The sequence below is a fragment of the Cygnus olor genome, chromosome 1 (genome assembly GCF_009769625.2).
Source record: "Cygnus olor isolate bCygOlo1 chromosome 1, bCygOlo1.pri.v2, whole genome shotgun sequence".
Classification (NCBI taxonomy): Eukaryota; Metazoa; Chordata; class Aves; order Anseriformes; family Anatidae; genus Cygnus; species Cygnus olor.
This window is the reverse complement of record NC_049169.1, coordinates 49,322,640-49,343,002: the sequence shown is the minus strand read 5'-3', so window position 1 is coordinate 49,343,002 and position 20,363 is coordinate 49,322,640. Positions and strand designations below refer to the sequence as shown.

Below are 20,363 nucleotides of genomic sequence, written 5' to 3'. Positions count from 1 at the left end.
TGTTTTGTTTTGTTTTGTTTTTTCCACTTTCCATGCAGAATAAAGCTCAGTATTTCTCAAATAAGCCATTTAATGTGAGATTTTTATTTGCTAGATAAACTGATAGGTCAGTTTATCAAAGATAAAGAAGACAACATCAGACTTTATCAGCATTATAAAGACAAATTATTTCTGCAGACAATAACTATTTAATATACTTTTTTTCTGTAATCTGACACAAACTTAATATCTACACTTCATTACTAATTGAAAGAAAGGCTGTGTTTTCTAAAGAAAACATGCCTTTTGGAATACTGTTTGTACTCTTCCAAAATGAAGGGATGTTTCAGGTAAGAAAGCAGAAAAATGTGGGTGTCTCTATTACAGGACATTTATTCAAAGCTTTCTAGAATGTATGGTGTAATAAAGGAGAAAAATATGGGCGTCTCTATGGGAGAAAATATTACATGAAATGAAAAGAGGATAAATATTCAATTGTGTACATATATTTTCTTTTTATTCTTTGTTTTCTAATTACAGCTTTAACATATAAAATTATTTAACTTTAAAATTCAGCATAAAATTTTGCATTTATATTGATCATTTATTGCTTTCAGCACACTTTTTTACTAAAATACTTTTCTTGATATTACTATACAAATTGCAGTTAAGTAGATAATGGACTTGTCTTTTAGTATTCCATATTATCCTTTGTACCTTATTAATCAGTTTCATTATTATTAGAAATATTTCCAAAATTAATGAGGTTTGGAAAAAAAAAGTAAAAAAAAAAAAGTATCTTGCTTAGTGTAGCAGTGAGTTAATCACTAGTCTTAAAAAGTCTTGTAACATATGACAGTATTTGCTTCTGTCACAGTTTAGATGAGGTTACCAACTGGCAAACGCGGTAGACCATATATGCATAAGGTGTTTTGCTCAGGTTGATCGGATTACCATCTAGTCTGATGTCTTCAAGAGCCCTACGTACATAAGTAAAATCTTTCATTTTGCAGAAAGTATCTTCATGCATCTCTTGAATGTTGTTGTTCTAAAAAAGAAAACCCAAATATCTATCAGAATAGTTACTTGAAAATATACTTTTAATCTTTGAAGAAAAAGTTATAGATGTATTTGCAGTGCCCAGAGAGAGATTTGAATCCAGAATTGTGGCTACAACTCCTCAGCTGAGAAATCTCACAAGAGATGGTAAAATCCCTTGGCCAGTGCAAAGCTTCAAAACTCATAAGTCAAACCATGCAGCAGAGACAGTTTTTGCATGGTAGAATAGAAATTTTCATTTCAAGAATCATAATAAACCACTTTATTAATGCAACTTGGAACCAGCACAGGACAGTCCAAAATCACAGAACCATAATTACCATCTTGACATCTTGATGTGCCTCTGCTTGTAAAGGCACAAATCTGGAGTATGATCTGTGACAATTTACTTTCCCCCAGGCCCTCTCACATTACCTTAACCTACATACAGGGAAAAAATGAATCCTTTAGGTTTTATTCCTTTGATGTGAATTCCTCTTATATACCTTATCTTCACTGAACATTTTCTCTTTAAGTGAACCGTTTTCAACAACAAATTGCTAGAATCCAAGATTTTCTCAAAATTGGGACTAAAAAAGTCACCTCTTAAAATGAGGACAAGCTGAAAATTCTTCCTTTCTATATTACTTTTCTAGTCAGAAACTGGTGTGAAAAGAATGAAGCTCACTATCTTTGAACTGTAGCACATAGCTCAGAATATTTAATTTACTGGCATGTGCAGGTGAAAACAATAGTCAGCTAACAGGCAGAATATTTCTTCAGATCTACTTATTGAAATATAGAAGTCAAATTACTTATGGTAAAGCAGGACATTTATTCAAAGCTTTCTAGAATGTATGGTGTAATAAAGAAATATATCTGATAATCAAATTGGTCATTGGTACAAGAGGAAATAAAGAGAAAGAAGTAGAGATGAAAGTGTTAAAAGGAAGAAGTCAGAAACAAAGGTACAGATAATATCAAATATAAAAATTAAAAATACAGAAGGATGGTGAATGGGATATTCCAATATAGTCAAATGAAAGAGATTGGAAAATTAAGGATTGGAAAAATATCATCTGTGAATGACCTTTATTAAGAGAATGAAATACTGTGTATAGATATAACCAGTATGTAAAGTAACTTCCTTTAGGAATAAAAGCATTCCATTCTTACAAAAAGATTTCTAAGAGCAGTCTGAGGGATTTCTGTCTCTTTTACTAGTATAGACCAATTTTTCTCTTGACTGCTGTAAACCTAACTTTGATCAAGTTATTAATTTTATGTTTCCAAAAGTTTGTTTAGTTCAAGTACATAGACTTTTGGGTAAACAAAATAAAAACCACACAAACCAGAAAATAAAATAAATAAATAAATAAAATTGCACTCTCCAATTTTACTTACTAACATGATGCATGGAACCACTACATTTGACTTTTGTAGCCTACCTGAAGATGAAGTGCTTGGAGACTTTCAGGAAGTGGCAATGGAATATGATCCAAACTATTGTCAGTGATGTAAAGATGCTGCAGTTCATGCAGATCCTGGAAGATGAAGAATAAAGGCAGAGGAAAATGTTAGACACTTCTGAAAATCATCAGCCTGTAAATTTTAAGTCTATCACCACAATTAGCACCATTAGATATGAACTCCTTTTGTTTCAGCGTGATATGGATGAAAGAGAGAAATTCAAAGACAGTCAAGGACTTCCTTTTGCACAGGCTGAGAGCTATTACTGTTAAATAAGCTGTTTGGATAAAAATAAAGGAAAAATGTCTTTGAAATGTCTTTAATTAGAGACTTCATTTCAGTGATGTTGTTCTAGAGTCAAATACCACTTCTCCCAGTCATTATGCAGAAGGCTTCCTATTTTGTTTTCTTCTTTTGTGATAAGCTTATTCAATTTTGCAGAAGCTTATTGGTGTTGAAGCAAATTATAACTGCATAAGAAATGCTTAAGCTAAAAAAAACTCATTCCACTTGATTTTTTTTTTTTTTCCCCACAGCTTAGTGGAAGAAGCAGCTTTATCTGGTAACTATAATAGTAAGATATGAACTTGTCTTAGTAGCCAATAAAGCTCAGTAGAATGCTCTCATTTTGCCCCATTATGCACACAAGTTACAGTACCTAACTACTTCTTTGAGTTCAGTATTGTAGTTTAATTCCTTTTGACAGAGTTCTTTAAGATATCAGGGTAAAGGTGCTTGGTAAATGTGAAAGATAAATGCTCAGAACCCCTCACGCAGAGTGAGAAGAAAATGTGCTAGGCTAGTGTCTCAATTCCAGGGGCTAATTTTTGCTCATCATTCCCATCCCAATACCTTCCTTATGTTGGGCTAGGAGAAAACATTTGATTCAGTAACTGCTCTTGGTTGCTACATTAAGAAGCTATCCTCCAAAGGAGGCATTGAGATGTCTGGTTACAACTAGGTTCTTAGAGACAAATGAATATTCCACGAGTACGTTTCTGGCATATGAAGCTAGTCTGTATTATATTTGGTATTTCCAACACAGACTAAAAACTTCAGATTTCACATGCAAGTAGGGGCACTACATCAGCCCACCAAAATTCTTGTCAAAGGATGATCATTCCAAGGTTCCAATTTCCCTGCTTTTCAAGGTGCGAAGAAAGTATGTGCATTTAATAAATACTCTAACAAGTTACTGTGTAGATACAAGATAGAGTACGTTTGGAGCAGTGGCATCCATAGCTTTGCCCTTCCCTCTTGCCTGCTTGTAAGAGGAGATAAAACAGCATTCCAGAGTCTGTCCTCCCTGAGTATTAGTAATGTGGGTAGATGGTTCATAGATACAAACGTAGCATGCCCTCACGTCTTGTGTGGATCTTTGTAAAAAAAGAAGAAAGGTTTTCATGTCCGCTGATAAGGCTCATTCACCTTGTTCCATCTTTATTGCTTGCCTTACAACCAGCAGGGTCATGAGGCCTATAATCTTAACAGATTTACCACTGTAAAAGGAACACTTGGGCTGCTTTTTGGACTACATCCTATTTTAGTTTGGAGAGAGGAAGAAAAGATTTTCCCATGAAACCTAGACTTACTTTAAATGCCTCATTACGTATTCCATTGTGGCCAAGCCTGTTGTTACTAACATCAATGAATGTCAGGGTAGCTGGTAACTCAGGAAGTTGCCTTATCTTGTTGTCACGGAGCACCAGTTCCTCAAGTTGGGGAAGTCTCCGGAAAGCATCTTCATGGATCTCTGATATAAAGTTTGCAGTCAAATCAATCCTCTTTAAATTGTCTGGCAGAGAAATAAGATGCATCAAGAATGTCAAAATGTATTTCTTGAGTTTCGAAAAAAAAAGGCAAACAGGTTACTTAAATTACAGGTGCAGAGTCTTGAATCGGACTAATTCCTGACTGACTATGTGGTAGCTTTTTCTCTTTATATATGCAATGATCCACATTCAAATGGTTCTCTGAAGGAAGGGGATCAGCATCTCCCTCTCAACTTGTTTAAAAATTTCTGTGTCATTTTTCATACATCTTTCAGTGAAAGATTTTGAAATTATTAATTTTAAAATTTATGTGTGTTCTGGACAACTTTTAAATGGTTATCCTTTGGAAAAAATAATTTTTAAAGGGAAATTAACATATTCTCTACCATCTAGTTCTGCATGCTTTCTAATTTCAACATTTTCCGACTGGAATATAAAGTAAGAAATTGTACACATTGACTGTTTTCTGAAATACACTAAAACTTAAAATTTTTTCCAATGGAAAAAATACTAGAAAATGAAGCTTACTTTTGGTAAACAGAAAAACATATATATATATATATAATATATATATCAATGCATTAATATACATTAGTTTTAAGGCCATTAATCTGTGGCTTAACGGTGATTTCCATCCAGAACATTTTTAATCATTTTAATTTTTTTTAATCTATTTTGTTCTTATTCCAGCTGTATATTTTGACTTAAATAACTTTTCTCTCTTAGTGTTTATTCCCCGTGTTTTATTTATTATGGTAATTGTGTCCCTTCTCATTGTATAAACACATTATATAAGTTAGGTCAAAACCACAAAATAGACAAAACAGTTCGATATTCAGACTGGTGAGTGTATAGCAGGTGCTATTAAGTCAGGATATTCTTAATATTTTCTGAAAAAAAAAAATCAGGTGCCTTTAAGATATCTCAAATAGGAAACACAAAAATAAAATATCCCTTAATCACTAATTTTGGACAGTTTAGGCCACAAAGGATTTTCTATTAACAAGTTTCTTCATTTACTGAAGAATTTTCTAGATAGTGATGGAGGGAACCTATGAATATATATTTATTTAAAGATAAAATCCCTTTCACACAGATACTTTGCTAATATTTGAATGTACATCTATGTGGGAGTACATATATCTATTTTATTTAGAAAAAATATACTTTCTAATATTGTGCAAATATCCCATAAGGGTTGTTTTTTACAGCCCGTCCAAAGTTAACAACTAAGAGCAAAAACATTGATGAACTTTATTATTTCTAGTAATTCAAAATTTTGACAGAGAACCTGTATTTGAAATATTGATCTCTAGGCAAAGCAAAGCACTTTTCCAAATGTTCATTTATGTGTGTAGTCTTACTAGCACCAAACATAATGTAAAATGAATCATTATGTTTTAGATCTGTATGAGCAAAAAATAATAGAAATTAAGGCTAACTGGAACATTATTGTTATCCATACTTAAGTTAGCAAAGTCATTTTTGTTGATCTTCTTGATTCGATTGTAGCGTGAGTAGAAATACATGGTTTTCTTAGGCAATGGCGGAACAGCATCAAGCTCGTGATCATCACAATAGACTGTTGTCCCTAAACATGTACACAAAAGGCATGTGGGAAGGCCTATGAAAGAATTTAGAAAAAACAGTTTGTTACAAGAAAATGTACAAAAGATATGTAAATTAATGCAATGAAATGTTCGCCTAAGCACTTAAAGGATTTTATCAACGATAAATTCCTATTCTGTCCTGATCACCACAACATATAACTGCAACAAAGTGTTTAAATTCTGTCTTAAATGTAATCACTTTATTATTATTATTATAATTTATTGCCTATTAGAAGGTCTTTTAGGTCTTTTAGCTTTCTTATTCTGATGCTGTGTTTCTCAGACTGTAATAATAGACTATTAGGTCACAGCAGCCAGCCAAAGTTCAATTTCCCCCTAATACGGCAAGAGTTTACTTCCATCTAGATGGAGAAATAACAGCTATTGACTGAAACCTAAACTGATCTGCTAGGTTTGGTTCTGTAAATAGTACTTATAAGTAATTTGTATGGAAATTAATATTTTCCTACAGAACTATGGAGAAGAACTTCAGTTTCTTTTGCATGCTTTTTATTTATGTTTTCTGATTCAGAAATTTAACATTAGGAAGAAATATCTTTCTATCAGTCTGAGTTAAGGTAGCTTGAAGACTGTGTTAACAAAACATTTTGTTACCACCAGATATTCGTGAAAATGAAAAAAGCGGACCATTTCATCTTAATCATAGATCTGTATGAAGGCAGTGAAGTCAGAACTTTCTCCTGATAATACTGTTCAAATTTAGTGAGAATTGTAACATTGACTGGATTGTCTGAAAGCCATTATGAGTAGAAAAAGTTGCTAGTTGAAATGAGTGTTGTATTTTTAATACATTTTTCTTTGATTATGGTATAAGTCAGTGTATCTGTTTCTCATCTTTTACTGCCATGGAAGTACTCCTCTGTTTAAAGTTTTTCCCCTCCTTGTAGCAGATGGATGTTTGTTCTGATTAGTTATAAAATAGTAGCATAATTAATGAGTATGAAAATGTTTTTCTTTCAGAAGAGTTTTTTTCTCCAGCTCAGTTGTGGCTACATAGAAGATTTGACTTAATAATCTGTGCCATTTACCAACAATAAGCAGTAACTAGCTGAAGAGCAGGCTACATATGTGGTGTCTTTTCAGGCAAGATTAAAGAATTTATGACCAGAATACTCTTTTTTTGAGAATCTTTACTTGGGCATCCAGGGAAAACATTTCTGGAAAGATGAGACTGTACTTTCCCTAACTGCCTCCACAGGACAATTTAAATTGGCTACAGGAATAAACCTCACACAGGGAGAAAATAAAGTCTCACACCTTGAACCATTCCAACAACAATAAATATAAAGTTTAGTATGGCTGATTTTTTTTTTCTTTTAAACATAACAGAGTACAGGAAGAGAATTCCTTCTTGTGCCCCCTTTTTTATCCTGAAGGGTTGATACTTGTCACTGGATGATATAAGCTGAAAAAGGACAGGGATATGGGGAGGATTCAAAATTAAGTCAAAAAGAAAAATGAAATTGTCTTGATGTTCCTGAGCACTGTAGTCTTCTATCCAGTATGAAGCCAAGAACAGCAGCAACATCTGGTAGGAAAATAGGTTGCTAAAAAAGTAAAGACACAAAATAATCTGATTTGATATGTTACAGCCTCTAGCCTCCCATGCATAGTTTCAGTTGATCCACTAGTTGGTTTGCATTCAGTGCTCAAAAAGGTTGGCTCATAATATGCAATATTTACTTGAAATGTTTTGTAACATCCTACAGTTTTGAAATTTGAAGGAAATTGTGTGGGTTTTTCAGTACTCTCCTGGGAAATTCTCATTTCCATTTTTATTTGTTTTGACATCAGTATAATTTTGTTGTCTGGTCAGTGCTCACTAGTAAAACGTATAAAAACAGACTAGGGATGATTCATATTTCCTCACTGAACACACAATTATTTGGAAGCATGAATTCCATTTTTTTTTGCTTTTTTTTTTTCTCATTTATCTTCTATGGTACGCAGTTACACTTTAAGCATAGTAAATGTGTATAGGATTTATGTGTTGTCTGTATTGTTTTTGTGTTGATTACCATGCAATACAGACTTATCACAGGAGTGAATAACTCTAGTGCTCATCAACTATGAGTTTAGAGTAGCTCCTAACAAATCCCAATTATTAGCATCACAATGCATGTGTGGGAGAAGGACAGATGTTTTACAATTTAAATTCCTCAGTGAGATGTGGAAAGCTCTTCTTTGTCTAGATCTAATCAGAAGATCGGAAAATTAGCTTCACTGGAAATTTCTAAACTGTTCTATTAAGTTTCTAGTTTTCATGGTCAAAAATTCTTTAACTTTTAAATTATATTTTGTATGAAAACATATGCCACTAAATTGTGAATAGCTGTTGACTTCCTGGAGAGTGGAGAGGCCTTGCAGGGAGATGTTGAGAAATTAGAGAGCTGGGCAATCACCAACAATATGAAGTTTTACAAGAGCAAGTGCCAGATTCTGCACCTGGGACAGAGCAACCCTGGCTGTATGTTCAGACTGGGGGATGAGAGGCTGAAGAGCAGCCCTGTGGAAAGGGATCTGGGAGTTTTGGTTGACAGCAAGTTGAATATGAGTCAACACTGTGTCCTGGCAGCCAAAAGGGACAACAATATCCTGGGGTATATCAATCGCGACATTGCTAGCCAGTTGAGGGAAATGATTATCCTGCTCTGCTTTGTGCAGAGCACCTCTAGTGCTGTGTGCAGTTTTGGGTGCCACAATGTAAGGAATGTATAAAACTATTGTAATGTAAGAAATGTATAAAACTATTAGGGAGTGTCCAAAGGAGGGCTTCAAAAATGATGAAGGGTCTAGAGGGCAAGACATATGAGGAGTGGCTGAAGTCACTTGGTTCGTTAGCCTAGAGAGGAGAACACTGAGGGTAGGCCGCCATCAGCCTGCAGCTTCCTCACAAAGGGAGTGGAGGGGCAGGTGCTGAGCTCTGCTCTCTGGGGACAGCAACAGGACCCGGGAACGTCATGGAGCTGGGACAGAAGAAGGTCAGTCTGGGTGTCAGGAAAAGTTTCTTCACCCAGAGGGTGGTTGGGCACTGGGACAGGATCCCCAGGGAAGTGGTCACGGCACCAAGCCTGCCAGAGTTCAAGAAGTGTTTGGACAATGCTCTCAGAGATGTGGTCTGATTTTTGTGTGGTTCAGCGTGGAGCCAAGAGTTGGACTCAATGATCCTTGTGGGTCCCTTCCAACAGAAGATATTCTATGATTCCTTGATTTATCAAAAATGTGTAACAAGTCATTATAAAATGAGCATAGTTGGTAATTATGTTGAAATCCAAGTCAATAAATAAGTACTGGTAACATTTGCCAATTCGCTTTTTTTTTTTTTTTAATGAAAAATGTATTTGAAAAAAATCTTAATTGATGCACAGTCATTTTCATAGCGAAATAGTGTGGTAACATTTTGACTAGGCACATATCTGACTTCAAGATAGGCCATGATACCTCTCTTTAGTAACAGAGGTACAGAAATGATTTATCTCCCTTCCAATAAGAGAGGTAGACATCCATAAGCAGGTAAAGTGGGCACACTCAAAATCAAAACTGTGCATGCAATGTTTGTTTCTCTTTCCGACTAACCGTCTTGAGTTTGGGGCCCAAGAACCCCAGACCCTTGTGCTGAAGACACGTCAATTAATTTTGGCATTGATGCTTCTTCCTCAGGTTCTTCTGTCAATGGTGCAGAAGAATAACTCTCCTGATTTATAGAAGGTAATGTTGTCCCAATCTCTGCCTGGGAAAAAATTAAGAGAGAAATGTTACTGTTTACCTTCACTGACAGCTGTCTTCCAGTTATTCAGAAACTGCCACTAGAGGTCATATAAGTTCTGAAGTTTAGTACTCAAGCTGCATTTTATCCGTCAGCCACGGTGAATTCTGGTGTTGTGTAAACAGTACATGAAACTCTAACATGCTTATGATTTTGTCATTATTTTATCTCAATTGTTAAATGTTTTGTTGTATACACACATGAATGCAAACTGCATATAGTTCATTAATAAGAACATATACTAACATTTTTTCCCACTTTTATTTAAACAAAGCATTTTAAAAAAACTGGATATGTCCTGTGTGATGACAAGTGAAAATTTGCTGTGCAGCATAAAAAAAAAATAAAAAATCCAGTCATTTGGCCATAAAATTGTAAATTGTACCAGCATAAATCCAAATGCAATGTAGTTGTACAGGATCTGCACAACAAACAAACAAACAACAACAACAACAAAACCCAACACTAACGTACTTTTAAAATCCAAGAATTCACAAAGTGCACACAGTAGTTGCTAGTACGTTGTCAGTATTTTGTCTTTTCTTTTCTCAATCTGAATAACTGAAGTCCGTGGTCATCTTCATTCATCTGTTGATGCAGTAGGTAGGAGGAAGAATTAAGAATATATTAAAAATGTTGGATGAAATCTTGATTTGGAAAAATTCTATAAAATTTGGCAGATCCTTTAATGGGACAAGAAACTTTATTTTTTCCTCTTTAAATCATTCATTCTGTTAGTGTAATTAGTTAGGTTTATTGTGTTAATTCTAATTATGAAGCCACGTTCTGTTGATTTTGCTTTATGATGACTTCAGGATAAAATGTAGCAATTTTCTTGTGTTATATCAACTCTAATAAAAAGAGCATTGCAGACTTGGCAGGCTTGTTGCAGAGGGGCCTACATTTGCAAAGAAGAAGAGCTATTTCCTGTTAGGACCCAGCCACTGAAAATGCACCACGGTTGTGCAACCTTTGTACATTACTGTACGGCTATATCTTGATTTCTCCAGGCTTTCCGTTGAGAATTTTAAAATCTAGGACAATTAATTAATGTCCTTATAGTGCTTTGTACATCTGAGGTGTTGTTTAAAAGTTAATTAATGCATCCACTCCTGTGAGTGTTGCACCCCTCTGCCACAGTTATAGGATTTTTATCGCAACACCTTTGTCTGATGTGCAAAAGCATTGAGGCATAAAATTAAATTTTATAAAAGATTTTTCTTCAATGCAGCTTTCTAGCACAACAGTGCCATAAAGCTATTGAAACCTAAGTTTTTCACCTGACCAAACCTCTCAGTTTTCTAGACCAGCTCCTGCTTACTGCTGGCTTTGCTGTCCAGTGGGGAACTGGTGGTTAAGTCGCTCACACCAGTGCTCATAAATTCTAGTTGTAAAGACAGATAAAAGATGTAGATTGCTTCCAAACTTGGCAGCTCCTTAAGATTTTTTTAATTAGGCTTTCTATGTAGACTGTACAAGTTAAAGAAACTAACACACATGAGATATTAGGTCCAGGCCACAAGCATGAACAAAGCTTTTGCTATGTTATACCTATATCAGTTAGATTTGGACTAACAAACTTCAGTGTCTCTGTAAATTCTTTAGTTATATCCAGTAAGTGATATTTACAGATAAGTATGCCCCAATATAGATATTAGGATCATAATTTTGTAAAATGCATGGTCATCAAGTGAGCAAGATGAACTTCAGCTGAACTGTGGCTGAGTAACCTGTCAGTGTAACTAAGAGTAAGGTTGTACCTTGTTGCTTTGCGCAGACAAAATGTTCCCATCTGGATCACTGACAGTAAGACAGCTTAACCAAGAATGGACTTGGGGACAAATCAAAAGAAGACTTTGGGAACAAAGGAAATGGGGCAGATGGTCTCTGAATGGAGAAAGCCTAGAGGGAGAGATACATTCCAGACTTTTATTGACCCAGGCTCGTACTGCACTAAAGTGCTTGCATATGCTGTCTACTTCTTCACAGGTTCTGGGGAAATCAGTTAAGACTCTCTGCCCTGAATACAATCCATACATTTTGAGACCTACTAAACAGCTTTGTATACATCTTTTGTGGCAGTTCTACTGAAAACACCATTCTGGACAACAAGCTTTTCAAAAAAGAATTTGCAAATAGCCTATAGATGTAAGAAAATGTTCCTTTCACTTGTCATGGGATTTGGGTCATCTACACTGACTGACACTTCTCTAAACATGCGAGGGTTTTTCTTTATGGAACATACTAGCTTAGAATTTGTAATTTACTTTATGCTTTCTCTGACTTTTGCTGCTCAGGTATTCTTAGTAGGTTAGTCACTGTAGGTATTGGGTAGGCAGAGATATTAACTTCTAGTAATTCTATTTCTGGATTGTTCTCTCTCACTCTTTCCTTATAGGACATTATCTCATTTTGGGGATGCACAGATGAAAGTCTCACCATACTTCTAGATAAACTATTCTGAGCAGTTAACATTAATATCTATTCGGTCTCCTGCATCTGTTGTGACTGTCATAAAAATACCAACTATTACAGGGAATTTAATGATGTTGCCATTTTTACACTGGTAATAGAACAGGAGTTTGCTAGTATATATGTGTTAACCAGTCCCAGCACATGAGCAGTGTTTGCTTGGTGTATATAGGTTGAACTTGAACCAGTAACCTAGAGCTAAAAGTCTGTTTCTCATTATTGGTCATCTGATTCATGCATTTTTCTCTTTTACATATTTGATAAATCACACAAGATTGTAACAGGACAAAGATGTTTCGTCAACTATAATTGTACAGAATGGTCCTTTGTCTTCCAGATGTTTCTTTGTTTTTGGCAACATGTGCTTTATGAAAAAATTAGAAAGAGAAATGTTTATAGAGCATTTAATGGAATTATTCTCCTTTTTTTTTGTTTTGTTTTGCTTTGTTTTGTTTTGTATTTCCTTTGCTACTCTAAATAATATATCTTTTGAAGAATCACAAAGCAGGAAGAATATTCTAGAGAAATAAAGGATGTTTCTCTTTGTCAGTCTGTGAAAGCCTTCAAATCATAATTATCCTTCTAAGATAGATATAACACATGCCAAGAGAAAACTGAAAACAATCACATCACCTACTTTTAGCCATCTAACTATGTGGTATATTTTTATCCTACCCTGCCTTTGGAATCAATCAAGAGATTTAGGGATTTAGTGAATACCAGTACAGAATATTAGGTATAATGTATGCTGTAAGCAGAGTTATATTACTAAGATATATAGAATACTTTTTCCTCCTATATTTATTGAATGTGACTACATTTGCAAATGAAACTGCTTAAAGTGGATGGCCAATTTATAGGCACTTTCAGATCAGGAAGTTATGAAAAAGCAAAAGCAAAAAAGGATCTGAACATACCAATGAGTAATAAAATACAATTGGTAAAACTTAACTCATGTAACCAGTCATCCATGAGCTAGATATCTTGTCTAAGCTAGCTTCCTTTCACAGTCTGCAGAGAAAAAAACCTTTGAAGAGCAGCTACAGCCACCAAACACAGACACTTATTTTGGGAAAGGTTCTGTAGGTATCTGTCTCTTTGTCTAAGGAGGAGGTGAGAAAAAATGTAAAGCTTTAAAGATTAGAAAAGGCTCAGAAGGCTGAATTATATGGGGGCGGGGGGGGGGGGGGGGGGGGGGGGGTAGTAGTCTGTGTGGTAGTAGCCAGAAGGGGTGGAACAGAGTGGAAATGTAGATGAGTAACCTATATGAGGACTGTGGATCCACATAATCCATACAATGTACGAAAATAAAGATTTTAGAGATTTAATGAGGCAGACAGCAAGGCTGTAAGCCATCAGTTACCACATTTTACTTCTGAAGTTTTGTTTATCGTTTTATGCCTATGAAAGATTTTGATAGTTTTTAAGATCAAAGTTGATGTATTGCGTGTAATAAGCTTAAATCCACTGGAGAATCTGAAGTTTGTCCTGTTTCAGTGCTTTATTTTTAACTGCAGAAAATATGCTTAAAAGCACAAACTGAAGTTCATAGCTTAAAAAGAGACATTATAGACTTGAAGGGAATGTTGTACCACACATTGGTCCACCAAAAGGAACTAGTTCCCCCACAGCTGTTCTGAAACTACCAAAAGCTTACAAGAAAATAATTATGGAAGAGGTTATCGGTTTGTTTTTCTTTCCAAAAGTAGCTCATAATTGTTTCTTTTTGAATTTTGCATTTAAGGCCTTCTTTTCTATTGTTGTTCTATCTTAAAGATAAATCCGTGAGATTTTTCATAGTGATGTGATAACTATTTAGATTGCAAATTCTGCAGCTCAGATAAATTGTCATTTTCTTTTACAGAACTGCAGAAATAACAGTTAGGTTGGGGAAATTATTGTAACTAAACTCTGTGTGAGATCCAGGGAAGGGGAAGGTGACATTTGTTTGCAAAATTTCTAAGTAAACGGATTTTACTTGCTCACATTCATTCTCTCAGATTTTAATCACTTGCATGATTACACTGAGTTGTCTGGCCGGGGTCACTTTGTTCCACACAGAAGACAAGGGACACAAGCTATTGATTCGTCATCATGCCTATGTCTTCTTGACCAGCATTGAAAACTAACCTTTGTGACTCCTTTAAGAGTCATCAACTGTTATGGGGCTCTTTTACCTGATCATCTTGGATGTGAGACCCACCAATGAATCTTATGCCAGGTTGCTGCAGACTGCCTGTTTTCCTCATTTGGAATGTGTTTCGTGATGGCTAACATGGAAAGGAATAGTATGTTATATTCTAAAACATTATTTCCTGCCTGCTACTGGTATGATGCAGGGTCTTCACTGGGAGGTCATCTGTACTGCAGTGTTATCAGAGTGCAGGACCTTCAGTCTTTCTATAAACAACACATCCCCAGTTTTGCTGCTCGTAACAGGGTTCTGGAACTGGTATAGTCTGATACAACATCTTTCATTATCAATGCAGGCCATTCTTTTAAACCCTTAAGCCTCTTATTTATTTTATTGTATTTTATTTTATTTTTTAATTTTATTTTATTATTTTATTTTATTTTATTTTATTTTTTTAAGTAATTTGTTGTCTGGTGGGGTTTACACCCACATACACACGTGCATTTCTATTCATACTTCGGTCAAACAAGTCAATAACTAAGTTATAGAGCTCTGCACTTGTAACCCAGTTATAAAGAAATTAATACCTATGGCTTCTGCCTTGGAAAATGTAGGTAGTCTCTGAGGCTCTTTTAATTAATCTTAGAAAGAAAAGTAGCCTTATTATCATTTTAACTACAGAGTATCCTAAAACTTCTTGTATCAATAGCAAGTGTAGCTATGCTATGTCTGATTTTAGGTGAGTAAAATATTCATGCTGCACAGCATTAGTACAGGGATTTTACTTACCAATTCTGTTGTCTGAGAAGGTAGAAATTTATAAATGGAAGTAATCTGGATTTCCATTAGTATGAATTGTCAAACTTTCTTTCCAACACTGTTTGAAATTAGATTTTATTTTACCTTTCTGGTTTGAAAGCTATGAAATTCCTAAGCTAACCAGCTAAGCAGACAATATTCTTTGGAACAGTGCTGAAATTTTGCAAGACAAATAAAAATACAGGGAAATATTATGCCAGTTTTAGAAATCAGAACAGGGCTCATTGCACTATTAAAAGGCACAAAAGATCTGAAAACTAGTCCCAGCTGCTTAATGAAGACTTCCATAGGAGTTTCTGCTGAACCAAACCACATACAAACAAAGTTGGAGGTCACTCAGACAGTCAAAGTTTCTACTAGGAATGTTGTCAACTCTTGGACCTGTGGTGAGAAGCTACCTCAGCCTGTCTTCCAGAGCTGCCTGTAGTGGAGAGGTGTTCAGCATCTCAAGCATATTTCCTCATGCATTTCAGGCAGATCAGGCACTGCTGGGAGCGAGCATGCTTTGTTCAATTCACTGACCTGGCTTTTCCTAAATGTACTGTGATTGCTTTTATTAACAAGGATTGTATTCTCTCACTTAACTTCAGACATAGAATTAAAAACATCTAATTTAGCTGATTAGTCTCCTTAAACTCCCTGTGTAGAACATTGAAGGAAGAATCGCAACCCAAGTGTGGTTCAGCCCACATGTGTCATGAACCAAACTTCCCTAAAGTGCCTGCCCATCTTCCTTTAGCTGCACAGGAGACCATATAGAGGCAGCCATACTGTTTAGCAGATATCAGAGCCAAAGTCTGGTGGTCAGATCAGTTCTTCCTCTCATTCCTACAGCTTACAATGCTAAGACATTTAATCTGATTATCTCCAAACTGGTACTTGCATGTAGCCCCCCACAGTGATAAAGATACAATGCTCACAAGCTGCTGCATCTTCAGATCTATAAAAGTTTCTAATTGTTCAGGTGCATCTATATAGAAATGTCCTGTTATATGTTAAAATCAGCTAACAATCATTTAGTGACATGTCTAGAACAAGAATATGCTGTAAAGAAGAAAGTGCTGAGGAGAAAGGCACAGCTGTGATGCATTCCTGCCATTCAGAGGGACATTCCGCATGATAGCAATAGTCATTACTACACAACTCTAAAAATAAGGGACACCAATGTCAAAAAGAGAATAGTAATGAGAGAAGTGTTTTTTTTCTTTCTTTCTTTTCTTTCTTTCTTTCTTTCTTCTTTCTTTTTTTCTGCACATTTTAAAAAATATATATTTCCTACTTCTGCTAGAACATGTGGTCTGAGCATTATGTCCAGCATCAATTGCTGACACTGTTTTTACCCACAGCTACTATTTCCCCCTTTTATTAATAAAAATTAGTTTGGGACCGGAAGTTGAAAAGCAGCAACTAGAAGTTGGTTCAAGCTGTATAGAAAACCAGAGCCAAAATCACTCTTCAGAAATTAACATTCAAAGTAAGTGTCAGTCATCAGATTTCTGTGACATCACAATGGGGATTGTGCTTTTTTGAAATATATATGAATATTGCAGTACCATTTCTGTACTATTTTTTTTTTCTTTAAACAAACAAAACAAAAAATATGTCCAAGTCATTACTACAGCTATGCTGATACTGGTGGACAGTCCACTGAGCTTTTATACTTCTAATGAGCTATTAGGTTTCATTGAGGCATCTAAGGACAAAAATTCAGTGAAGCTTTATTTGGCTATCTCAACTAGCTGAAACTTATTGTGCAACTAAGGATTCAGGCAGAAACTTCATTAGAGCTTTCAAGTTCATGTTCTGAAGAATTTACAGAGCTATCTGTCACACACCTCAAGCCTATTAGTGATTAGGAATGAGGCATTCTTTACACCTAAATAGTTGAGAGAACCCATCTGCTAAATATGCACACCTGTTTTACTCCTTTTGCATTCAGATGCGAAGAAAGGTGCTGGATCTCCATTCAACCCAGAAACAAGAAATCTAATATATGTTGTTACCTGCAGGTGCTGGCACCCTAAAAACCTCTGTTCTAGGAGACGTTCTAGCCACCATATGAGGACACGAGGAGAGTTTGGATGAGATATTGAAACAAAGCCAGAGGCCATCCAAAAAGAAAATTCACAACAGAAGCCAAAGGAAATGTGAGTATGTAACCTAGTATGAAGGAACTGAGATCCAAGACCTTTTCAAAGAATTTTTTTTTGTGTCCTATGCATTAGACAATCACTAAAATGAACCAAGATAGAAATGACTCAGAGCAGACTCAGAGCAAAACCACAGCACTCTCCCCTCTGAACTGTATACCAAACCATGCTCTGGACTTTAAGCACAAGGAGTTTTAACTTCTCTTTGAAGTCTGAATCCTGTTTTGACTGACTCTACGATGGTTCTTATCTTATTATTATTTTTTTAAACGGGTTAGTGCACATATTAAAATCTCGCCAGTATTCAGAATAAAATGTACAGCCATGTATATAATTTAGACATATGTGGTAATTTTATAAAATATCTGTATCCTTATGTCATAAACCATTTCTGTAGGGATGTTGCACATTAATTATTTCTGGCAGAAGCCATGAGGCTGGATGTCTGGGGGAAAATGTTTAAGTGATCAAAGATATCAAGGTAGCAAGCATCTATTGTAAAGGTATAATCTCACTGTAAACTTTCAGCTGACACCTCTCACACAGAAATTTCAAATGTGGTGATAGTTATGTTTAAGTAATGACTCCAAGTTGGCCAAGTTAGGTGTCTTCAGACCAGGACGACTACTTTGAGAATCTCACCCAGTCTGAGGCAAGAGAAGGGATGCAGTTTCTCAGTTTAGCTATGGTAGTGGTAACTAATAGCATGCCCATTATTAAATTTTTAGGTACTTAATATTTTAGCTGGTATACCAGATCTTTATAACTTTTCATGTAGCTAACTGGGTGAGACTAGCTCTTTGTGGGCTGTTGTGGTAGAACTTAGGAACTATTATAATATTTCAAATCCTTCCTTCTTGTCTTGTGGTATTTTTGCTCTTTGCTTTTGCTATATGGCAAAATACATGGAACATCACTCAGGTATTTCATTATTTTTAATCCACTGAAAATTTTATCTGTTGTGGAGATATCTCCACAGAAGTGTATGTAATGAGTTATAAACGTCTGAGTAAAAGTAAGAGCTGTATTCAAAACTTTTCAGAAAGCAGACAATTTCCTACATTTGGATAAAGCTTCAAATGGTAAATTTAATTCCCTTACAAGCTTTGCTACTATCTTATTATACCTTAATTTTACAAATTTATAATTCTTTAAAAAGACTATATGGTGTGTTCCCCAAAGGTATTGCATATACTTTGTAAAAGTGGATACTTTTAAGTCTCTTATTTAATCAGATACCTGGATCCAATCATAATATAAATATTCATTGATAATAATAACAAAAATTACTATGAAGGAAAGGAGCAAAACAGAAACTGATATTTATGCAGTTGTAATGGTCAGTTTCAGAAGATAAATCCAACATAAAACTTGTACATAACCTTACAGTGACGTGCTTTTGCAGTCCCTTTATCCTTCAGGACCTTGGTAACAGATCTATCTATTTATTTATTGTACTTTCTTTTTTTTTTTTTTTGGTCATTATCTGTGGTTGATACTGTTCTTCTTAAAGTCTTTATACAAATTTTCTTTCCAAGTGACGTGTTTCTAAGGTTTTCTCAGTAATAAATGCTCTTTGGCTGCAAAGCGTTGGCTAGGACTTCCATATCTCACTAACCTAGAAACTTGGAAACCATAGATTTCATAGCCTGAATTTGATATATCTAATACATATCAATACATAACTTTGATTCAGGATTCAATACAATTCTCCTAGTTCCCATCTGCAAGCACTTTCCCCTTGCAAACTCTTTGCACTAAAAATGTGTTCCATGTATATATTGAGAAGACTGAAAGAAATTAAATAGACATGCTGATGTTGACAGGCAGTGCTAGAGAACCTCTGATTTCCGTTGTTAAGTATAACTTTTCCAAACCCTAAAGCTGATCTAAAATTTATGAAAAAAAGAGACACGGGCAGGTTTCATGTGGAAAAAATGCAAACAATCATTATCTCGATAAAATACGCTCAGATACCTGTTCACAAGCCAATGAAGTCTGTGTGTATATACATACACATAGACTTTATTTTTGTCATATTTCATAAGAAAAAAACTTTCAGAGTGTCAGAAATATAAAAAGTCATGAACCCAAAATCGCTCTCACCTAACTTTATTAACTTAAATCTTCAGAGCTCAACCTGAGACAGGTACCTAGGGTTCATCTAAAGTTAGATGACCAAGATAGATATCCTGAAAAAATTATTCATCCGTGTCTTGAAGGGTGGTGTTGAGTTGCAACACCTAATTTTAACCAGATAGAATGAGTGAGAGGAATCCTTCCCTAGGTCTTTCATTTTGCTGGTTGAACATCTTGTGATGGATTACAGGACCCACTGGGTAATGTTCTGGAAAGGACATGACTGACATCACTTTAGTTCAATTCTTTGAGATACATAGGGGCCTCACTCCTCTGAAATAAACAGGAGCAACTCACAGAACTCATTTGAAGTCCTAACACTGGTATGTCTCCTAGACACTCTGAAAATCAGTTGGACGTATGAGCTTGGTAAGTTTGCTATTCTGTTATGAGTTTAAAAATGTGTTAGGAAAAGTTTGCACTTCTGTGAGTCTAAAAATCTGTTATACAGAATGATTTACGTTTGCATGTCTTCAATTTAAAATCTTAAAATTTAGTTAACAATGACAGAAAATGTTATTTCAGTCTTTCTCCATTATTTTGGAAAGCTAAATACATGATTCAGAGATCTCTAAAACAAAATGCAAATCAGATGCTAAAGAGTTACTTCATAGCAGTTGGAGCAAATGAAGGCTTGCTATTTTTCTGGGTCTCTGTGGTATTGCTCATCATTTAAACTATGCATAATAAAAAACTAAACTATGACCTTGCATAAATACTGAATTTTTTACATAGAGCTACACATAGGGACAAGACTTTTGCATCTTTATAGTAACAGGATCATAGGGAGGAAAGTTGTAACAGTGATCCAGAAATCAAATGTATTGTGTTTAAAATATGAGTGACAGCAATAATGTTTAGTGTCTGAAAGATCACTTTAAACACTGGCATGCAAGTTTATAAAAGCTGCCTGATCTGTACAACACTGACCACTCTGAATTCTCCTTTGGGTTTTGGGAAATTATGAATGCTTGGGCTTCTTTTGGGTGGTAC

The 20,363-nt window shown here is 35.2% G+C and overlaps 1 protein-coding gene across 1 annotated transcript in view; it reads right to left on the bottom strand.

Moving 5' to 3' along the window:
• Window positions 1-265: 265 nt before the first annotated feature.
• EPYC (epiphycan) overlaps window positions 266-20,363 on the bottom strand; it is a 35,097-nt gene continuing 14,999 nt past the window's right edge. The window contains 6 exon segments of the mRNA XM_040557706.1: window positions 266-892; window positions 895-1,027; window positions 2,466-2,561; window positions 4,080-4,282; window positions 5,725-5,883; window positions 9,467-9,620. Coding sequence (XP_040413640.1) covers window positions 858-892; window positions 895-1,027; window positions 2,466-2,561; window positions 4,080-4,282; window positions 5,725-5,883; window positions 9,467-9,620 — 780 coding nt within the window. The 3' untranslated portion in view covers window positions 266-857.